Raw genomic sequence first — 19,813 nt, 5'->3', positions numbered from 1 at the left:
CCATGCACTGTGTATATGTTTCTGTATATATAGCAATATTTATGTGAACGCTATTCAACCGGACGCTGGTTTTTGTCGGAACACTGGCCGGGGAAGATGTAGCCGATACTCCCACGCTCCACACCAGATCATACCTTCCTCTCGAACCACACTCCTCACGACACGACGATCCCGACTCCTTCCCTAGCATGTAACCTTGCCTTATGTTTTGTGCTAGTAGGTCTCATGTTTGCCATTTCTGGACGCGTACGACGCGAGTATTGGTTTCGTTCGGGCTACGACCGGGAGAACGTCCCACCCCCCTCCATTGATGCCATTAAAAATGTTCATCATTTGCAAAACCAAAACAATAAGTACCATCGGCCTTCCGTAAACTGAACTAAAAGCACAAAAAACCTCTTCAAAAACCAAAGACCAAAACAAAAAAGAAAATCAAATCCAAAATCTTTCCCATCAAGATTTGCGAGAAACAGGTACCTAAACCGTTAAAACAAAATCTTTATCATATATCGAGCATCCATCATTTTTAACTCATTTTGTTATGTTTTGTCGTTTTCCTTTCTTGCTCTCCGTTTTTTTTGTTTGTTTTATTTTCTTTTCTTTTGGTTGATTAATTTTTTTATCTTCTCTTGATTAATTGGTTGATTCTGTGTTACCGAGCGAATTACGTGTACCTCTGTCTGGTCTTGTTTTGTCCCGAAATGTTGTGCACTAGTTACCGCTTTAGGGTAGTATTTAATGTAATATTCGCGTATTTTTTTGCGGAATATTATACGATTAGATTTTTTTTCACGCTGCATCGACTCTTCGTTCTTGTTTATTGAGTTCTTCTTCTTCTTCCTCTTGGCCTTCTTGTTGATTTATTGTTTATTTCTTGTTTTGCTATTACCATTACTACTACCTTCTTGTGGTTGGTAATGAGGAACAATCTTCTTTATTGTTTTTCACGGTTTTCCTCTTTGCATTATTATGTATATTGTTGAATCTTAGATTGGAAAATGTTATTGCAGTTAAAAATTACATCTTTCAAAATATTACCTTAAATACTACTGCCTCGAAAATGTACAATGCTTCTAAAAGCAATGCATTAGGAAAAATAGCAAAAAGACACTACAAAAAGATAACTTTAGACCAACCATTCCATCGACGAACGATCGTCTAAAATTATCTTCTGTCCAATGTGACGATCCATAGTTACAAGTGTTCATTCCTTCGTTCTGTTTTCGTTGACATCACAGCGGATTTAATAGTCATTGTGCTTTGCTCGGTTTCAAAGCCCTTTATTCGTCTTCAGTCTTTTATTTTGTTTTTCTGATTACTATTAGCCTCTTTAGTGGTTATCTTTTTTATTTCAACGATAAGTATGGATCTCACTGCACAGCACCATTTGCGTTTCGTTTCGTTTCGTTTATTGTTCTCTTCCGAAGAATTTGTATGTATTTTTATTTTCCTGTACTGTTGTCCTTACCCAATTATTGAATGCATACATTTGTTATGTTTTTAGTCTAGCATTGTTATTTCTCATAGTTAGTCTCGTATCTAAAAACTCCCCTCAAAATCAAACCTTCTCTCCGCTGTGCGCAGCTTCACAGCAGTTTAAACCCGGTCTTCACCTTGCTACACGTGGGTTTTGCACGGACGGCACACCATTGCTACCATTCCTAACCTGGATTGCTTCTGTTTGGTAGGAAACCAGTACCAACTGCCAGCATATGTCAATGCAAGAGCTTTGGCTATTGTTCCGTTTCCGTTTTCGCAAGTGAATGTTCTATGCCACAGCTCATTAGCCGTATCAGCAATACAAAGAAAAAACACCAGCAACACTACATTCGGTACAAACACTCGACGCGAACGAATTGGGGATAGCTCGGTAGTTGTAATGCAATCACCATCACAGACCGGTCGCAATCCGCTGTGCACCGCTCCTTTTGGCTGCATCGAAAATAGAATTGAAAAGAAGAGGAACAAGAAGAAGAAAGAGGAAACATCAGAACACGCGCGATCGCAAATTCTCGTTGAGGACTAAAGGATGGCTGAGGGCATGTGGGAGGTGGGCGAGGGAAACAGAAATCAAACAGTAAAGGACCTTACACTCGTACGATGTCCAAGCACCCGCTTCCTGTGCGTTGAGGATCGGTTCGCTTCCAAGGCATTCTGAGGCACTTCGATATCTTCAACTTCAAGACCCCCCCTGTTCATGGGAACGCAAAGCGCCACTTTTCAACACAAGTTAATGCAAATGTTAAATTGATTGTATCACATTCCTCTCCGCGAACCGCGTGATGGAGACCCCTTGAAACATCTGCTGCTGGATCGTCGATCGAGTTGCAGCTTATGTTTGCGACGGGACTCCCGGGTTCGACAGTTTTGTTCCCAAAACCACCATCTCAATCCTTCTGTGACAGATTTTCGATATTGACCAACGCTTCATGTTACCTTTAGTTACCTAGTTTTTTACCTAATAGTTCTCTCTTTGCGAAACGCAGTAATCATAGATTGGAGGTCACTCTAAAATTACTTACTGACTCCTTCACTGATCGGTTGGATGATTTCATTTTCTTACTAAAGCTGTGTTCTTTTCAAACTGATTTACTTCCTCAATTTGTAATACCTTAACGTTGCATAAGGCTAGAAGTCATCAAATCGGTGACGCTTTCATTAAATACTAGAATTACTGTACGACTTCTATTGTGGAACTTTGAAGTAAAATCAAATATATATTCCGATCGGATCAATTCTATTTTCCTTGTAGTCAAAACGATAAAGGTGAAGTTTTATCTGTCTTTCGTAGCAGACGATTGATAACAGCAGAGCAAATCCCTCATTCGAATACTAATGAGAATACTAACAGCACTTCTAATACAGAAAAAAAACACAAACACTAACTGATAACCCGCAATTAAAAGGCTATAGAAGCAATACTTCATAAAAGAACAATGATTTAAAACATTCAAACTACCTCGTTACATTAAAGCTTGATCCTACTTCGAAATGGCGACCCAAGAATTGCTCAGCTACACCTTAGCCCCGTAAACATCCAGCTAACTTTGCGTAATTCAACTGCGATTCATGTTTGTTTTCCATTTGCATTTGGTTTTTCGACTGGTTTTTCTTCTCATTTTTTCCACTTGCAGACCAACGTAACGAAGCGAAGAAAAAACAGTGACGTGTTTGAAACCGACACACCGTCTCCGTGATCGAATCCGATCGACGAGTGCGGCGCGATGCTGTTGTTTTACCTTTGCTAAGCCCATGTTAAGCCTGTACAAATCCATTACACATCCTTTTTGTAATGTTTCTTGCCACGTACACAAAACATACAGGTGTATTTACACGCACAAGCACACCGTCATCGGCAAAGTGTAGTAAGCGAGTTAGGGGCAAAATGCGCGTAAGAACTAGTGTGAGTAAGAAACGCCGCGTGTTTTTTATAGCTTGCTTACGTGGCCTTTTAAGCGTTGGCTGCAGCATTTAGAGGAAAATTAAAGTAATTAAGTGCTTAAATAAAAAAAGAAGATTAAGAAATACTATTTTTATTTGAAAACACAATAAATTAAACTAAAACAACAAATAACTAAAGTGATTAACGTACAGAAATTTCGCCATTCGGAACAATGCTCCCACTTTAACAGTAAATATTAAAGCAAACAATGCCTTCAATATCGCGAATTTTGCTCACATTGCTTTGTAGTATGACACAATGTTTAAGTTACAAAAACTATACCAGCATACTTTGGAAACAATGCGAATATGTAGTGCGTTTTGTTTTTGGTAGTTTACTGTTTTTTGTCATGTTTTTCATCCATTTTTGTCATGGTAACCGCACTGATGTATAATATTGTTGTGAGATTTCGTGTGTTTTATGTGTGTGTTTTTTTATGTTCGTTTTGTCATCCGTTTCGTTTTGTTTTCGACACTTTCGTATTAAATAACGCCAAAAATGATAAATGAATGTTTTTTTATATGGAGTACTAATTCTTCTTTTCTTTTCTCTACTTTCTATTCCCATTCCAGGTCCTGGTGAAACTGATTTTTAAAAGCAACGCAACAGGAATAACAAGTTAAACAAAAAAAAGTACGCTAGCTTAGTACTTATCGATAGCAGTTAGTGGTGTCCTAATAGTTGAATTGAGGATTTTGTTTGACCGTGCAGTTTGTTTTACTTTACAATTGTATGATATTGTCGATTGATTTGCGTCATCTTCTTGTACTTTTATTACAATACAACAATTTGTCCCTTTTCTCACACTTTACACAAGTCTTGGTTACGACTTGGCTTTAGTTTACAATCACCCACTTTGTTTTGGTAAGCGTTAAAAGAGTTTTATTTCATTTTTCGCATTCTTATCAGACTTATTAAAGTAACGGCGCGTATGTTTACACAGCATTTTTATATGTTATGCTCATAAGCTGACATACTTATCGAGCTGCGAGTTGTTTAGGAAGTTTAAACCAGTGAAAACATACGGAATAAAATCAGCTGAAATTTTATAAATGTATACTTAAACCTTATGCAATGCTAACAATGACCTCTAGCCAGCGAATTAGTGTGCTGCCTTTGGTTTAGGTACCATCATATATAGCGAGCATGAATATGCATTAAGGCTACGACAAATCCTCTTATCTTGCTTCTGATGGTTAATTTTCAATCTTACTGCACTTGTGCCAAGAGCAAAGTTAGCGTAGAATGCTGAGAAAAATCAATATTAGTGAGATTATACCGTTTTAATTCGTTTTTGTTGTTATTAGTTGTAACCTGTAATCCTGTTTCTCGCGTTATCTTGAATTTAATATGGTTTGTGATTGATTAATTGAGGTGTGCTTTTTCTAAGCTTTCATCCCCTTGTGGCCTTGTAAGCAATACCCGGAATCGATACGGAACGGAACACATGAAAGGGTTTGGGTCCGTAAGCAGGGCGTCATCTCAAATGCAACTTCATAGCAACAGGAGTTGGTGAAATGATTGTCCAGAAACCGCTTTTGCAAAGAGCTAAACCATCCACCAAGGACTATCGAACGAATGGACAAACGGATCGAAAGCACAATCCCTGCTAAGAACCAGAAAACGAATGAACAAGAAGAAAAGAAGAGAAATCAATCAAGATTACGATAAATGTTGAATCGAGATAGTATCCCTTTGAAACAAATGAAGAATTCTTTAAAGTATGGTTTTGTTTATCACCGCGTGCACTATGAGTAAAAGCATTGCTTATGATCTGTAAAACAAGCACTTAATATTGTTTTATTTTCGCTATTGAACAATAAAGAACAAATATGTTATTAACGATAGGAATTGGTCTAATTTGAGTTTGAATTTGAAATCTGAAGTTATGTAAATGTACTACCAACAACTTATTTACTTATAAGTTTGTTATCTTCTTAATTGAAAGAAATGGAACCATCTGAAGCATCTATAATTAACAGAAAGAATAAGAAGGATTTTTAAACAAAATTATAAACAAATAGCCACAGAGAAGTGCAAATAAAATGTTTCATCATCAAATTAATAAAAAATCATCACAAAAAACGCTGCGCTGTAAAAAACGCTTCTAGGAGGCATGGTGAATATAAACCCCTAAAGGTATGCAATGCTGAATACACATTTATATGACCACGTGTTTTTCGCTCAAATAAATTTAAAATATTTATTTATCTGAATAATTCACATATTCTTGAGCTTGTTTATTTTTGTTTGTTTGTTGTTTTTATTTTTATTTATTATTAAATTTATGACGGCCATATATTGGCTTTGGACCATATATTGGACAAATTTCTCAAGACAAACGTCCACAATACGTATTGGAAAGAGGGTTTGTTTTATTTTATTGCAACTTAACAATTAATTACATTACATGGAAGTGTTCCTAACTCTGCCGTACGTGAAATCGATAACGTACCACGGTACGGTACGCTCCTGTCATAAATTATGTACACTTACTTATTGAGTACGCACAGCGATGTAAAGGTTATACGAAAATAGTGTGTATTTCTTTGCGTCCTGCCCGCCCCGGTCCTTTGGAGTAACGCTACCCCCCTGTGCGACTTGTTCTGTTTCTTAAGTATTACTGAGCTCGTTAATATGGTGATTTTCAAGCGAACTCACGATTTGGCCGAATATTATGAACAAATGGAAGATGCACTTGGAGTGTTTTTGAATTCAAGTGAGAAAGTTGCCACCGTTTCTATACATTCAAACTTGCTTCAGTGGAAGCGTTGGATCTTCCTCCTGTCTCGAGCATTTGCAAGTTGAAAATAGTAAAACTTCGAAAAAGTTCGAAGAATCCAGACACGGTACCAACTTTTAAACTCAAAACCCCCGCAGAGAATGAACGAAAACGGTTTTGTGGAATACGCCTTACAGGAACCACAAACAAAGCGATGGCTTGGAAATTACGATCGAGTACCGATATACATAGTACTTCTACTACTAGCAGCGTTTTTCGTCGACCATACTGAGCGCAATGTAACCCGGGTTGCTTATCGCTTCCTGTGCGATACCCGGTCCCATCTCGTCACTCGCCGAACGGCCCGCAAACTTAGGGTTCTTCACATTAATGTACTGCGGTTCCGGGTTGTGCTTGCTTGTGCGCTCTCGCGGCTTCGGACTGACCGGTTCCGTTTCGGAATCGGAATTAAACCCGTTCATGTTCGACGAAAGTCGGCTCCCGTCGAGCATGGGAATTTCCTCCGGCAGACCAAGCTTCTTGTGCCGTTTGCTGCCGTTGGGTGGACTAGTATCGAGATTGTTGCGAGTGGTTGGCGAATGGCGATCGCTGTTGAAGGAGGCAAAGTCGAAGTTGCTCTCCTGCGATTCGGACTTTGCGCGCGACATTTTCAGGTAGTCTTTATTATTTTGAATTTCTGAAACTGAAGAAAAGAACGGAGGATTAAGCAATGTATTACCAGTTTGCAAGCTGTAGAGCTAATCGTCCTTACTCGGTGGAAGAGGTAGGATGATTCCGTTCACGTAATTTGGCGCAGCCGGAGCAAGTTCTTCCGGTGGTCCGAGATTAGCTAGATAATCTGTATCGCCTCGTTCTTGTTTTTCGGCATTCATTTGCAGGTATGGCTCGTTAAGTTCCAGATAATGCTAAAAAGAGATCCCCAGGAAATTAAAATACATCTCATCAAGATCAGGTTCTACATCACATTGCCCGCAAAGAACTTCTTACATCTCGCATTTCGTCCGGAAGCATTGCGTTAAATCTGCTCTTCAGATCCTTGAACGAAGGTCGCGAGTCGGGCTTTACGTTCCAGCAGTTTAGCATAATGTCATAAATATCTTGGTTCGAGTATTGTGGCTTATCCATCCGATAGCCATCGCGCAGCTTGTTATACAGCTCCTGATTGGCTTCCATGCCCGGGTAAGGCACTTTGCCAAGGGAAAACAGTTCCCACAGAACTATACCATACGCCCACGCATCCGAATAGGTGCTAAACAAATTATCGCTAATACATTCCAGTGCGAGCCATTTGAAAGGCAGCGGCGATTCGCCCTTCTTCTTGTAGTTGTCACTCTTGTACATCGAGCGGGCCAATCCAAAGTCACAAATCTTCACCACATTGTCGTCGCACAGCAGTATGTTTCGCGCTGCCAGATCACCGTGAAGCACCTTCCGCGAGGCCAGATACTCCATGCCGCTGGCTATTTGGGACGCCCAGCAAACCAGATCGGTAGTGTTGACGGACCGTGCCGGACCTTTGTAATCCATGCCGTAGTTCGAGCGCCACAGCGGTTCGTTAGAGTTGACCGTGTTCAGATCTTCCACTGTAAACAGGTAATTGCTGACTTTGTAGCGAGTTTGCTAATATAATCGATGCGCGTACAACAAACCTTCGACTGATGTCATGGCTGTTACTTCGGTGTTGCAGCTATCCACCATACCCATGTTCTGGAGACCGGAATGCCGCACGTACCCCTTCGAATTCAGATGCTTCTTCGGGTCAACGTACTGCGTTGATCCGCTGTCGATGTGATTATGGTAGAAAGCAGTCGGATGTTGAAGGGGATGATGATTGACGTTGTTGGTGGAAAATGAAAGATTTACATATTTCAAGCCCTGACTACGTTACCGCAAATGTTATCCACACATCACACAACAAACAAAACACGCAGGACCAACAATAATAGAGACCACAATACGCCAAACCACCGTTAACCACCATAGCCATACCACGTGGTAAGAGTAAGCGTTACCAACAGACAGATGCATATCCCAACCAAATATTCGAGGTTTTCGCGTGAAGGTTCGGGTTAGACAATACGGTTGCAGTAGGTGCGAGCATTAGGTATGAGCACAGAGCACACATAGGATGAAATAAGAAAGAATGGATAATAGAGAGAGAGAGGGAGTAGAGAGTATTAAATGAATTTTATCACCTTGATAAGAAAGGATGACGAGTTGATTGATAAACTTTGTTTTTAACTTGTTACGTTTTTGTAAGTTGTATTAACATTCAGTTGTGGTACAAAACTAATGTACAAGTGATCTTTGATTTATGTTGTTTAATTTGAATAGTTAAGGAACCATGTCAAATATGTTTTAATATTTTTAAGAACTTTCGTAACGTTGAGCATGATCAGTCGTGAAATATTCCGAATTACCGATTAATATTGTTATCTTTCTTCGCAATAGCGTCTTATTCCCGAAAGTCACACATAAACTACTTGCTAAATTTGTTTATATTAGTACAACAATTAGTACCTACGAACGTTAGTGCACGACACAACGTTAAACTCGACTAATTCCAATCACAATTTAAATCACAACCAGTTAGTCAACAAATACTGTTATACGGTTAGTACATTCATCGAATGCTAGACGTGCGGGCACTACGTTACTTACCTATTGTACTGGTAACCACACTTCGACCACCGCAACTGATTCTTATCGATTGACGAATCGATCTCACCCGTTTCTTGATTGATTTGATCGATGAAATAGGGCCGGTGCTTTAGCAGGAAGTTTTGCACATTTCCAAATCTACAGTACTCAACGATGACCATCAACTCACCTATAAATATTGCAAACCGATAGACTTATGGTTTCATTCTTCACTAAACAATCAATAAAATTATGCCACTCACGTTTGGCGATGTTCTTAGTAACCGCTCCTAGTAAGTTCACCACGTTCAGATGCTGTCCCAGATGGACCATAATTTTGAGTTCGGAAATGAGTGCACGCATCACCTCGTTGTCGGTTTGCTTCTTGACCATCTTGACCGCAACGGTAGTGTCATCTTCGTTCACCATAATGCGAGTAGCGGTGGCTTTCATCACCACACCGAACGCACCAGTTCCCAGCTGTTTGCCCAGCTTGAGCCGCTCCTTCGGGAACTCGTACTCCGAGTTGTACGGTAGGAGATCGGCCTGCTCATCAAGCGCCAGTTCCGGATTGTAAACACCCAGGTTGCCTTCCTCAAAGTTCACAATGCCGGCTTCTTTCATTGCCTTCACTTCCTTCTTTTTCTTGCAGTAGAACAACGAAACCATTACGATCGCGACGATCAACAGCAGAAATAGGCAGACGATAATGTAGATCAAGGATTTTCTCACCACCGTAGCTGAGGATGAAATTATAGATATTAGTTTCGATAATTTGACAGCCTGCAGTACCTCTGGTACCTACTTCGTACATCCAGCTTCCAGTACTTTTCAATCGAGCCCATTTTATTTTCCGCCCGACACTCAAACGTCCCCAAGTCTTCCATTTTGAGATATTCAAATATAAGTGTCGTTTTGGTTAATTGCACCCGGTTGCTGTTTTCCTCTTGCTGCACTGGTTCGCCATCTTTCAGCCAAACGACCTTCGGATCCGGGGTGCCAACTACATCGCACTCCAACTTCAACGGGTCGTGCAAATCGACCGAGAGACTCTGATTGATCTTTCCACTCACAAGCATCGGTGCGATGGGATCCAACACTTCCATGTGGAAGGCTCGAGTCTCCACGATGTTGGCTAGGGTCCTCACACGACAATATACGGTGCCCTCGTGATCGTTCGTCACATGATCGATGTCCAGCCGGGCCTGCCACGCGTACAGCGTTGGTGAGTATTGCAAGCGCACACCGTCCGATTCCTGCAGCTCTCTATCATTCAGCACGATCGTAATGTCTTTGGTGTGATTGTAGACGAGCGCCGAACAGACGATCGTGACGTGATCTCCCACGGTGATTGCTTCCTTCGGTTGTTCTTTTTCCAACGTTATCGAATCGGGTAGATCACTAACTAATAGATCTGCCTGCGTGACTTCGCTACCTTCCGTGTTGATCGCTTTGCAGTACACCACGCCTGGCTGTTTCGGGACTGTTGTGTAGATGCGTGACTTGGTTATCTGTGTTTCGGGCTTTCCACCAGGAGACTGTCGGGAAACATAATGCATATATTAGTGATCGTACGAGATCTCTTGTTTGTAGCATTTGCTGATGTGTTCTAGTGTATGACATGTAAAGCCTGGTAAGTTCTACTTATATTAGACGCGTAGTAGCAATAAGAAAGAACTCGTAGACTGCCTTACCAATCTTGACGATAACTCCGAACCGATATCCGGGCTCGAGGACTAGAGAAATGAGTGGAAACGAGGTTTTGTTGTTAGCACAAAGCAAGACACAAGCATAATTATAGCATTATCAACACACACACAAAAAAACATATAAACCCTTACAAGATCATCCAAATCGGTCTTCGTTGACAATCGGTGGAACGTTTGAATTTTGTTCAATTGAGCTCTACAATATCTTACCTTGACCTCGTCCTATGTCTTTTTGCTTCCTTCAACTTTCGCGCCGCGCTTTCGTTTTTTTGTTAGAAGTATATTATTATTAGCATTGTTAATGACATAGTCGTAAATTAGTGTTTTAAGTAACAACAATGATGTCTTAATAACTTCTCTTTTCGTGTGTTGTTTTTTCAGCGTATTTTGTATACGCAAACACGCATGCCACTCTACTAAGAAGCAGACGATATTTATAGACCAACATGCACGATTTGGAAGTCTTGTAATCGGGATGGAAGGAAACTACAGCGCGAAGGTTTACTTACGTCCCAACGGGAATCCTTCGCCGACGGTATGGAACAATTCGTCCAGGGTTCCGCCAGGCAGGGTAGAAAAGCGAAGGAAATGTCGGGCCTGGGAAAACCAATGCTTCTACATTGGAACGATACCTCTTCATTCGGCTTCACAAACTTGCTCTCCATATGCAGGATGGGTTTGGCTGAAAGTATTGATACACCTCGTTTAATTTTCGATCGCCGACTAGCGTTAACTTCATTCGTCTTACCATAAACCAGCACTGCCATTCGCTGCGATTTTTCCGCATTTCCCGCCATTACGAACACCGTATAGTTACCCGTATCGTACACTTCCGGATTGGTTATGCGCAACTTCACGTGTGTTTCGGTGTGGGTCAGCTCGTACTTCCCATGGTGTCCGGCCATTATCTCTTGATCATCCTTCACCCAGTAGTACGTTATGTTGGCCGGATGTGATCGATACTCGATTACAATGTTGATCGGGTCAGCCTTTCCATTCGCGTTGGGTCGCACGTTAATTTCCGCCAGATTGTTTTCCTCGCGCAACATCACATAGTCCTCCGCAGAGTCCCGCACGTGCAGCTTGAAGCTGTGATAGTTTTGATGATTGTTTAGGTCCTTCACCACGCAACGATACGTGCCGTCGTCGGTGGCTGCCGCCCTTTCGATGATAAGCTCCCGGGAAGCGATCTCCCGATGTTCCGCGTCTGTAACCGGTTCCACCTTCAGCGGTCCAATCTTTGTTCTTCCATCCTGGGAAAGGAACATCAAGGGATACATTAGAGACATATTTGGTAAGAAAAATTTCGAATTCCTCGTGTTTTAAAGAAATATAAAATAATAGAAGAAGAAATCAATGAAGGAAAAATTTAAACAAATAAGCTGAAACCATAGAATGGCTTGGTTTGTGTGTTCTAACGAGAATTAAAAAAAACTAGAACTTTCTATGATGTATGATGTAAAACAGAACAAAAAAATCAAAGTACAATGAAGCGATAACTATTTTGCGAATACTAAAAAAAAAAAATAATAATATGAAAGTATTACAAAATTGAAGTCAAAAAAAATAAGTGGCTGGAGGCGCCCAGTACTTCACTAGTTCACAAAGCTGAACATTTTTTATGTTCAATGTATCTTTTTGAAAAAAATAAGTAGAGCAACTGTCAAAGTGTCATTACTAAACTTTGTTTTTTTTTATTGTTTAAGGATTAACCAGAGTACGAGTTACGTAAAAACACCCAATTATTGAACTTCGTATAAAAATTTGGTTCAGATCTCAAAGAAACAAAATACAATTTTTTGACAAATAAAAGATTTAAATTTATAAGTTATTGATTAATGTTAAACTATACTAAAACAAAGTTCAGTATAGTTAAAAGTGAAAGACACTAAAGTTAGATGTTTTTAAATCCAATTGCTTCTTGTTTATCATGTTCTAGGTGAATGTAGTATGCTTACCTTTACGGCGGGTTGCAATTTTGGCGGTACCAGCCACGTCATTTCGAGATTAACGCCGGCGCGGATATTTACCTTGCAAACAAGGCGGATGCGTTGACCGAGCGGTATGTGATCTTTAGTATCACTACGAATCGTCGGTTTCATTATATACTCAGCTACAGCTAAGCAGTTGAACAGAATGACAGTATGTTAGAATAAAATAATTCAAAATATTTAAACAAATATTCAAACAAATAAACACACACACACATGTGTTAATAAACCACGCAAGAAAACAAGTAGTTAAAATGGGAAAACAACTATCATGGAGGCGCTTAGGGGGGGAAAGTTTTGAGTAATTGCTTACATGCTAAATGATTAGTAGCTAGGTGTGAAGCGTGGGTGCAACAAGCTCTAGTTTAGATGAGATAGTTTACAAAAAACCGTACGTTTGTTATTGATCATGCTTGCTTTGGGGATAATGCTTGCGATGTCATAAACAATAATCGTGCATAAAATAAATAAATAACAAAAAGCATGCAATAAACGTTTTTCGCCAACGCTATACACGCGCAAACCGGTTTCAATGATCGCCATTGCGTTGAAGGGGGAATAGCAAATGGGGGGGGTTCGAACGCACGATACCAAAATCAAGCTGCTGAGCGCAAACCCACCGGGACCGCGGCGACAAGCGTTCGGCATGTTGAAGCACCTAAAGTAGCCGGAAATAATTGGATTGCAATTACCGCGTATCCACGACGCACATAAACTCCCGCTTTACGATCCCATCGAACGATTACAAATAAACAGTAACAACCGCTAAAGAGGGAGGTTATAAAAATAAGGGCGAAGGGAAAATGGTTCGGTGCCTGGATGACCTCTCTACGTGCACTGAAATCGGTTACTGAGTTAACGCCAATAATTCGATTCTCCGTACGCCGAATAGCTTTTGGCTTTTGCCGGACGAAGAGATATTAGTTAATGTTGCTGTTGTTGTTGTGCACTAAAGCTTAAAACCACTCACTCAAGAAACGCTAGCTGTGAAGGTTAAGTTCCAACTGTTACTATCCAAAACGGGAGCAGAATTACGGGAAAAGAAACAACATTCCTTGATAGATTGATCGTAAAAACTGTGTATGAGTGTGTGTGTGTTAAAGTATTCTAACGAATTAAAACGTGTGAATTAATATCGGAAAACAACCGGTTTGTGAGAAGGACATTCGGACCGGTGGGGGGGGGGAAAAAGGATCACCACATAACCACAAAAGCTCACAAAACACAACCACAACTAGAAAATGGAGGTAAGCAGTCCTAGCATCCGTTTCCGTTGACCATCCCCGTAATGCAAACACCGATCCTTTTGCTTGATCGTTAGGCGTCTAAGGTATGTGATGAGTGTTTCTAGTGATAGTGAAGCTAGATTAGACAAGAACGCGTGGCATAATTTCGGAAAACCTCATACCTTCTTCTGAATCGTCTGAACATCGCACCGGTTGAAAAGCACGTTATTGAGCATTGTTGGCAAGACCCGGTATGGGGTACACGTTATAGGGAGTTTTTGGTTGGTGTCGAGATGAGTTGATGATGAGTTGATCGGGATAGAAATAGAACACAATTATTTCATTATCATGTTTCTTGCCTTGCAACGCTGGTAAGAGAGATTACCAATAAATTATCTTAAAGAACCCAACACCATGAGCGCATGAGGAATTTCGTAGAATGAATAGAGCAGTGTGTTGCGGAGTATGATTTTGTATGTGCGTTCGGAAGATTTCGTAAGAACCCTTAATGATTCATGCACCTGCTGGTGAACGATTGTGCAGGATGAGCAGTAGCTTGTCATATTATTGTTTTGGTTCAACGCAGGAGCAATGTGATCCATTGAAACTTGTTCATTAATGTACACGTGGAATTTCGTTCTTGAGGGGAGGGAGGACGCGTTTGTTACATGCAATTAGACAACGAAGTTGTGCTATTGGAGAGCAACAAAAGAAACAAGAATTATCGAAATGATGGTACAGAAAGTGCTTGTTTTTTTTTGTTGGGCAAAAAGCAGTACAAGAAACTGGAACTGGGAAACAAAACATATCGGTTTTATACAACACGAACGCATAACAACATCGTACAGCAAGGGTAGATAGATAGATAGATATAGTAATTACGTGGAATAGTAGAAGTCAATGGTACGTGTGAAGAGTTTTCGCCATGAGGATAGACATGAGCATAGGTACGAGGTGTTGTCGGACGATCTTCGGTAGCATTTACGTAGCCAACAGAAGTCCCGGCAACCGTTTCGTTGCTAGTGGCCTCATCGAGATAATCGTAAAGGTAGGTAAAATTGTCTGTCGATGTGCTATTGCCTTCCGTCATGTTGTTGCCGAAGCGCATTGGATCTTCAAGGCCATCCCCTTGGATCGTACCATTGCTGGTGTCGTTTTCAAATGGATCTAAAATTGAACGTTTGAATTTAGCTACTGCCCCGGTATCTGGGAACGGGAGATCATCTAATGGGTGTCCAGAGGACGGTAAACTTTCATCGGATCTTGACCGTTCGGTCAACAGTTCGGAACGCATAGCAAACACTCGAGCTAGCCAGTTGCCGGTATTATCATCATCATCCGAAAACGTCGTCGAAATGTCGTTGTGTAAAGCGGTAACACCATCACCGGCAATGTAAAGTGCGTTGGAATGAATCCCTTCCGGACGCTTCCGTTGCTGGAAGGTCCGCCTAAACCTAGTGCCGTTGGTAGCAGTGAACTCACAGTGTTCGTTGATCGATATCTCGAAGTGTATGCGATGCTGGGGTTTATCTTTCACCTGGCAGTAGTAGGAACCACCGTCCTCCAGCCTGTTAAAGCTTAGCAGATATCCTTGGGTATTACTGTACTGATAATCTTCAACCAAATCCTGAAGTAATAGAAAGTAATATAAGGTTCAATGTGATGGTTATATCGGGAAACAGCGGGGAAACCATTTAGAAACGACAGCAAAACACACACAGACAGGAAGAGTGGAGTGGAAATGAAAGCGATCGGATAGGTGGTGTCGATTGGGCCAATGTTGGTTCGGTTATACATGTGATGCGGTTCGAGTACAGGAGTAAGATACTCTTGGGAGATCTTATATACAAAAAAAGGTTCAAAGTTAATTTGGATACTATTTATACATCTTTTATACATTACCACACAATATTTTCTACAACAGATGGAACAGAAATGTTGGAAGAATTTCTTCCCACATTCCTCAAAACGATTCTGGGCAGCACCTCAGACGTATAACGCTTTTAAGACGTGGAATCAAGAATATTCAACTTCCTTTCGCCCAGCACTCACAGCACTGGGTGGTTTGTTTGTTCAGCAGTTTTTCCACCCCGGCTCAGAAAATGACTTCCAACGCACAATGAATCATGTGCAATGTGCATATGCTGTTAGCGCAGCGACGGGCGATCGGGACCACGACTCGCACGCCTGCCGACGGAAAACAGCAACGCACATGAAAACATCGGAGGCCATCCATTTTATTTTAAGACTTATTGCACACCCAACCCTCATCGAGTGTGGCCATTTTTCTGCTCCAACAGCTCCGGTTGAACAGTATTTACAGCTCATTAGTAAAAGTAAAAGATGGGATTTCTTGTTGAAGGTTTTTTTGTTTTATTACACCAAGTACTTTTCCTCGATAATTGGTTAAGGAAAATGTGGCCTATTCACAGCGGGCAGAGGGTTTTTTAAAGGGGAATGGGAACAAAATACTTAAGAACGTAAATAATACAGATCGTTATCAGGAATTGAGCTTTGAGGGGAAGTAAAAGAAAAGTGAGAGAACTCAACGTACGATCGATCGGAACGTACAGCGTCTGATTGAAGCTATCGGTAGAATTCATGGCACTGCAAATGAATACAGCGACCCCGGTGTCCAACCGTTGGGAGCGCACCGTAAAACCATTGGCCGAATCGTACGTAGTACTATAGCTTTGAGGCTAGAAGAAGGGTAGAAGAAAATTTTGATAGAGACAGCGAGAGTGAAGAAGACTTCCAAAGTAAAGCACGACACGCGAGCATCGCACATTCGGACATTACACAGATTGGGATAGATCGGTTCGAGAAGGAGTGCGGGACGATCTTAACATGCGAGGAAATACTCACCCCTTCCAAGTCTTTGAAGAGTGCCACCTCAATATCGGGGTGCGTCGGTTTGCACGGTATGACAAAGTCTTCGTACTGGTTCACCCTAAACACGGGCGAATGCACCGGAACTAGCGGTTGCTCCGGATCGTTTACGTAGACGTAAACCGTGGAGGCCGCATATTCGGCCACCAGGTCGTCCAGCTTGTCCTCCAGCTCTTCGTCGTACGCTTCCACATGAACGCAATAGTACCGGCCGACCAGATCGGCGGATGCGTCTGTGAGCATTAGCACACTTCCGTACGGTTTGTCGGGATCGTCGGTCTGGAAGTCATGCGGTGGTTCGTACATTGGTTCCTGAGAAGAAAGAAAGAAACGTTGGAATAACAATGGATCTATAAAGGAAATGATCGGCTTAGTGGTAAGTCTATGTGCGCTTACCCAATAGTACGATGCAGCATAATGCTTCCACATGATCGGTTGATGGGATTTACAGGTGAAATTCCAGCTAGCACCTTTCGGTAGCGTGATCTGCTCCTCGACGGTATCGATTTCCGGTGCACCGTGCGCATTGTTACTGTCCTGCTCCCGCACAATGCGAGGATCGTCGAGTGCTGGGCGAAGCGTGGGAAGAAAGCAAGCGAGTCAGTTATTTTCGGTGTGTTCGGCCAGTCCAACGTGACGGGCGAAAGTAGCTTAGAAGTTAATTGTAAGTAAACGATGCATTCTTCATATGAACGCCGTGGGTTGGGGCGTGTGGAAAAGCAGAAGAATGTCTGCCGCTTCTCGCCGATAAGTCTCGCGTGGTTTGTTTGTAAACATTCGTATGTGCCCCCCGAACCCGAACCCGAAAGGGCACTGTGGAATTTTATCGTTCATTTTTTATCAATCTTTTCTGTTTCCGCTTTCCATCAGCGTACGGGCACGGGTGATGTTATGCTGCACGCATAAGCTGTACATTAATGTACCCGCCCTTTCACTCAGCACTGCAATTCGTTTGCTGTCTGCGACTCGTGGCGACATTTCTTGCAATGGAATGCAGATGGATTGGCTTTTGAATCTTCTCCCACTTATGGCCCAGGACAAAAAGAAAAGCAAAACAACACCAACAACCGAGATTGAAACTGATGCCCGGGCACATACGCCCGGGTTGCAGTAGAGTCACCCGACGTTATGCACCGCTCAGCACTGCTTGAGCTTCGCGTGGTCCTCCGTACATCTTCTACGCAACCGGCCACAAACCCCAAACCACAAACGTACGAAATCTCCGGCAGCTATCGAGCCGATATATTCACGGCACGATGGCTTTAACGCGTGTTGGTTAGCACCACCAGTACCCATCAGGTGATGTAATTAGGGCGACTGGGCGATGTGGGCTTTGCTTTGCCGGCCGGTAATAGGAGATTAATGAAGGTGGTGTGCTTGGTTTGCATGGTTGGATGGTTGGAAATTTAAGAACATTCTGCGATTTCTTTATGGGCGCCATTATTGCGATAACCGACGTTATGCTTTGCTTTGTGGAACGATCATGTATACCGTGAGAGAAAATTTAGTACGAACGATCTGTTTGCATGAGCGCTTTGCCATAAAAAGTTAAGGTTGATTTTTAAACGAAAAGTATAGTAAACTAAACAATGTTTACTAGTTCCAATAAGAGTAGTAAAAGTCGTTAAGCAATTTATTGTTTTATGAACCCCGAGAAAGATTAGTGAATGATTATGTATATATTGAATTAGTTTCTTATTCTTAATTGTCCTCAAACTGCAATCTTTCGTTCATGTTGAATGACAACTAACTGTGAATCCTGTTTTCTTTACACTGATTACCATTAAAATAAGGTTGTCCATTGAAACAGTGGTATTTGTTGTTTAAATGTCGATTTTAATTATTTTATGAACAATATTTTGATCAAATTGATAAACAATGTATTATTGCTAATTGTTCTTCATTTTTTGCGAAATTCCTTAGTAATGGACAGGCCGTACTGTTGTTTTCAAATCTAATATATTATTTTAAAAAAGGTCCATTTTTATAGCACTATGTTTTATATTCCCATTGCTTTGTATTTGTTTTACTTTACGTCTTTAAGTTGAGTTCCGTTTTGTATTTTCCATCAGGTATGTAATACACTTAAGGTTTATTTCAAAAGGAAAAATGACCATTTTTGAGAAAAAGTAAGCTGGAAGCGCTGTAAAAAGCAAATTACACCATGATCCTTAAATTCCATAATTTATTTTCAGCAAATAATGATTTCGCGTTTAGGCCGACTTATGGGAAGCTTAATAGCATAAATGTGTAATTTTAATTAAGACACAATTGTTTTTAAATAATTAATTAATTATTTTACATATTAAACATATTAACATATTGAAAAATAATTAATATGTTAAAGTAAAGAGATCATACGGCTTTGGTGCTTAGAGAAATATAATTTAAATATAATATAATATTAAATAAAATTGGAAAATAACATCGAATATTTGTAGTGACTTTAATATACTGACCAGCACTGTATTAATCAAAATCCTATTGAATATTCGCTACGCTGTGTGTACTATTGAACAGATTGAATCTTAAACTCTACTCTAAACTGTTTAGTAATATTGAGAAAAGGTGAATCACAATACTTACCACTAACTAACGGTGCACGATGTAATACGCCTAATACAGCGATGGACGTAACGGCTAATATCACAGTAGCTGGTTTGCCCATCATCTTGCTGCTAATGAAATTCGCTAATTTACTCCCCTATCTGCTGGGACACCGTGGGCCTTGTACGGCGACACTGGACAATTCTATCTTGCACACTGTATCCGCTCCGAATCGGAACACTTCATAGTTTCTTCACACGGATGCAGAAGCAACTCGCCGGGCACATCTTCCCAGGGACGTGCGTTTTATTTCATCAACGGTTGAAATACTTTTCACATTCTTCACTATTCTGCTAGATGTGTTCGAAACTAAACACAAACACAAAAAACACACTGCACTTGCGTTGAATAACGATCGAAGCACGAATCGTGCCACCACGCTGTTGTTACACTTTTGATTGAAGAGTTTAACTAAAATTAGCATAAGCAAACAATTTAGATGACCTGTAAACACTTATTGCACATAAACACAAAAAAAAAACAGTTCAACGAACGGATCGCAATACAAAATTCGCGAATCGCAAACGCAAACACTTTCCTACAGCAGCTGGTACCATACGGGCGTG

At 41.0% G+C, this 19,813-nt stretch overlaps 1 protein-coding gene and 1 long non-coding RNA gene across 2 annotated transcripts; one reads left to right on the top strand and one right to left on the bottom strand.

Moving 5' to 3' along the window:
• The first annotated feature begins 23 nt into the window (after positions 1 to 23).
• Positions 24 to 5,289, top strand: LOC128300484 (uncharacterized). Its single transcript, XR_008287335.1, has 2 exons — positions 24 to 473; positions 4,015 to 5,289. It is a non-coding gene; the product is annotated as an uncharacterized LOC128300484 (long non-coding RNA).
• A 516-nt stretch (positions 5,290 to 5,805) lies between these two features.
• LOC128301354 (vascular endothelial growth factor receptor 1) lies at positions 5,806 to 19,591 on the bottom strand. The gene is made up of 14 exons (XM_053037789.1): positions 19,227 to 19,591; positions 17,037 to 17,209; positions 16,617 to 16,952; positions 14,634 to 15,378; positions 12,493 to 12,653; positions 11,283 to 11,787; positions 11,044 to 11,216; positions 9,631 to 10,363; positions 9,089 to 9,565; positions 8,847 to 9,015; positions 7,835 to 8,064; positions 7,173 to 7,768; positions 6,937 to 7,090; positions 5,806 to 6,867 (listed from the first exon to the last, which is right to left on the bottom strand). Exons 1-14 carry the CDS (start codon positions 19,309 to 19,311, stop codon positions 6,428 to 6,430), a joined length of 4,977 nt encoding a protein of 1,658 aa, XP_052893749.1. The 5' UTR covers positions 19,312 to 19,591; the 3' UTR covers positions 5,806 to 6,427.
• Positions 19,592 to 19,813: the final 222 nt, after the last annotated feature.

Source organism: Anopheles moucheti, chromosome 3 (assembly GCF_943734755.1).
Source record: "Anopheles moucheti chromosome 3, idAnoMoucSN_F20_07, whole genome shotgun sequence".
NCBI classification, from domain to species: Eukaryota; Metazoa; Arthropoda; class Insecta; order Diptera; family Culicidae; genus Anopheles; species Anopheles moucheti.
This window is presented reverse-complemented; position numbering and strand designations above follow the sequence as displayed.

Coding starts and splice junctions, on each gene's coding strand:
- LOC128301354 (XM_053037789.1), bottom strand. CDS start 19,311: ATGATGGGCAAACCAGCTACTGTGATATTAGCCGTTACGTCCATCGCT. Junction 7,769..7,834: donor AGCCATGACATCAGTCGAAG/GTTTGTTGTACG, acceptor ACCTGTTTACAG/TGGAAGATCTGAACACGGTC. Junction 7,091..7,172: donor TTCCGGACGAAATGCGAGAT/GTAAGAAGTTCT, acceptor ATCTCTTTTTAG/CATTATCTGGAACTTAACGA.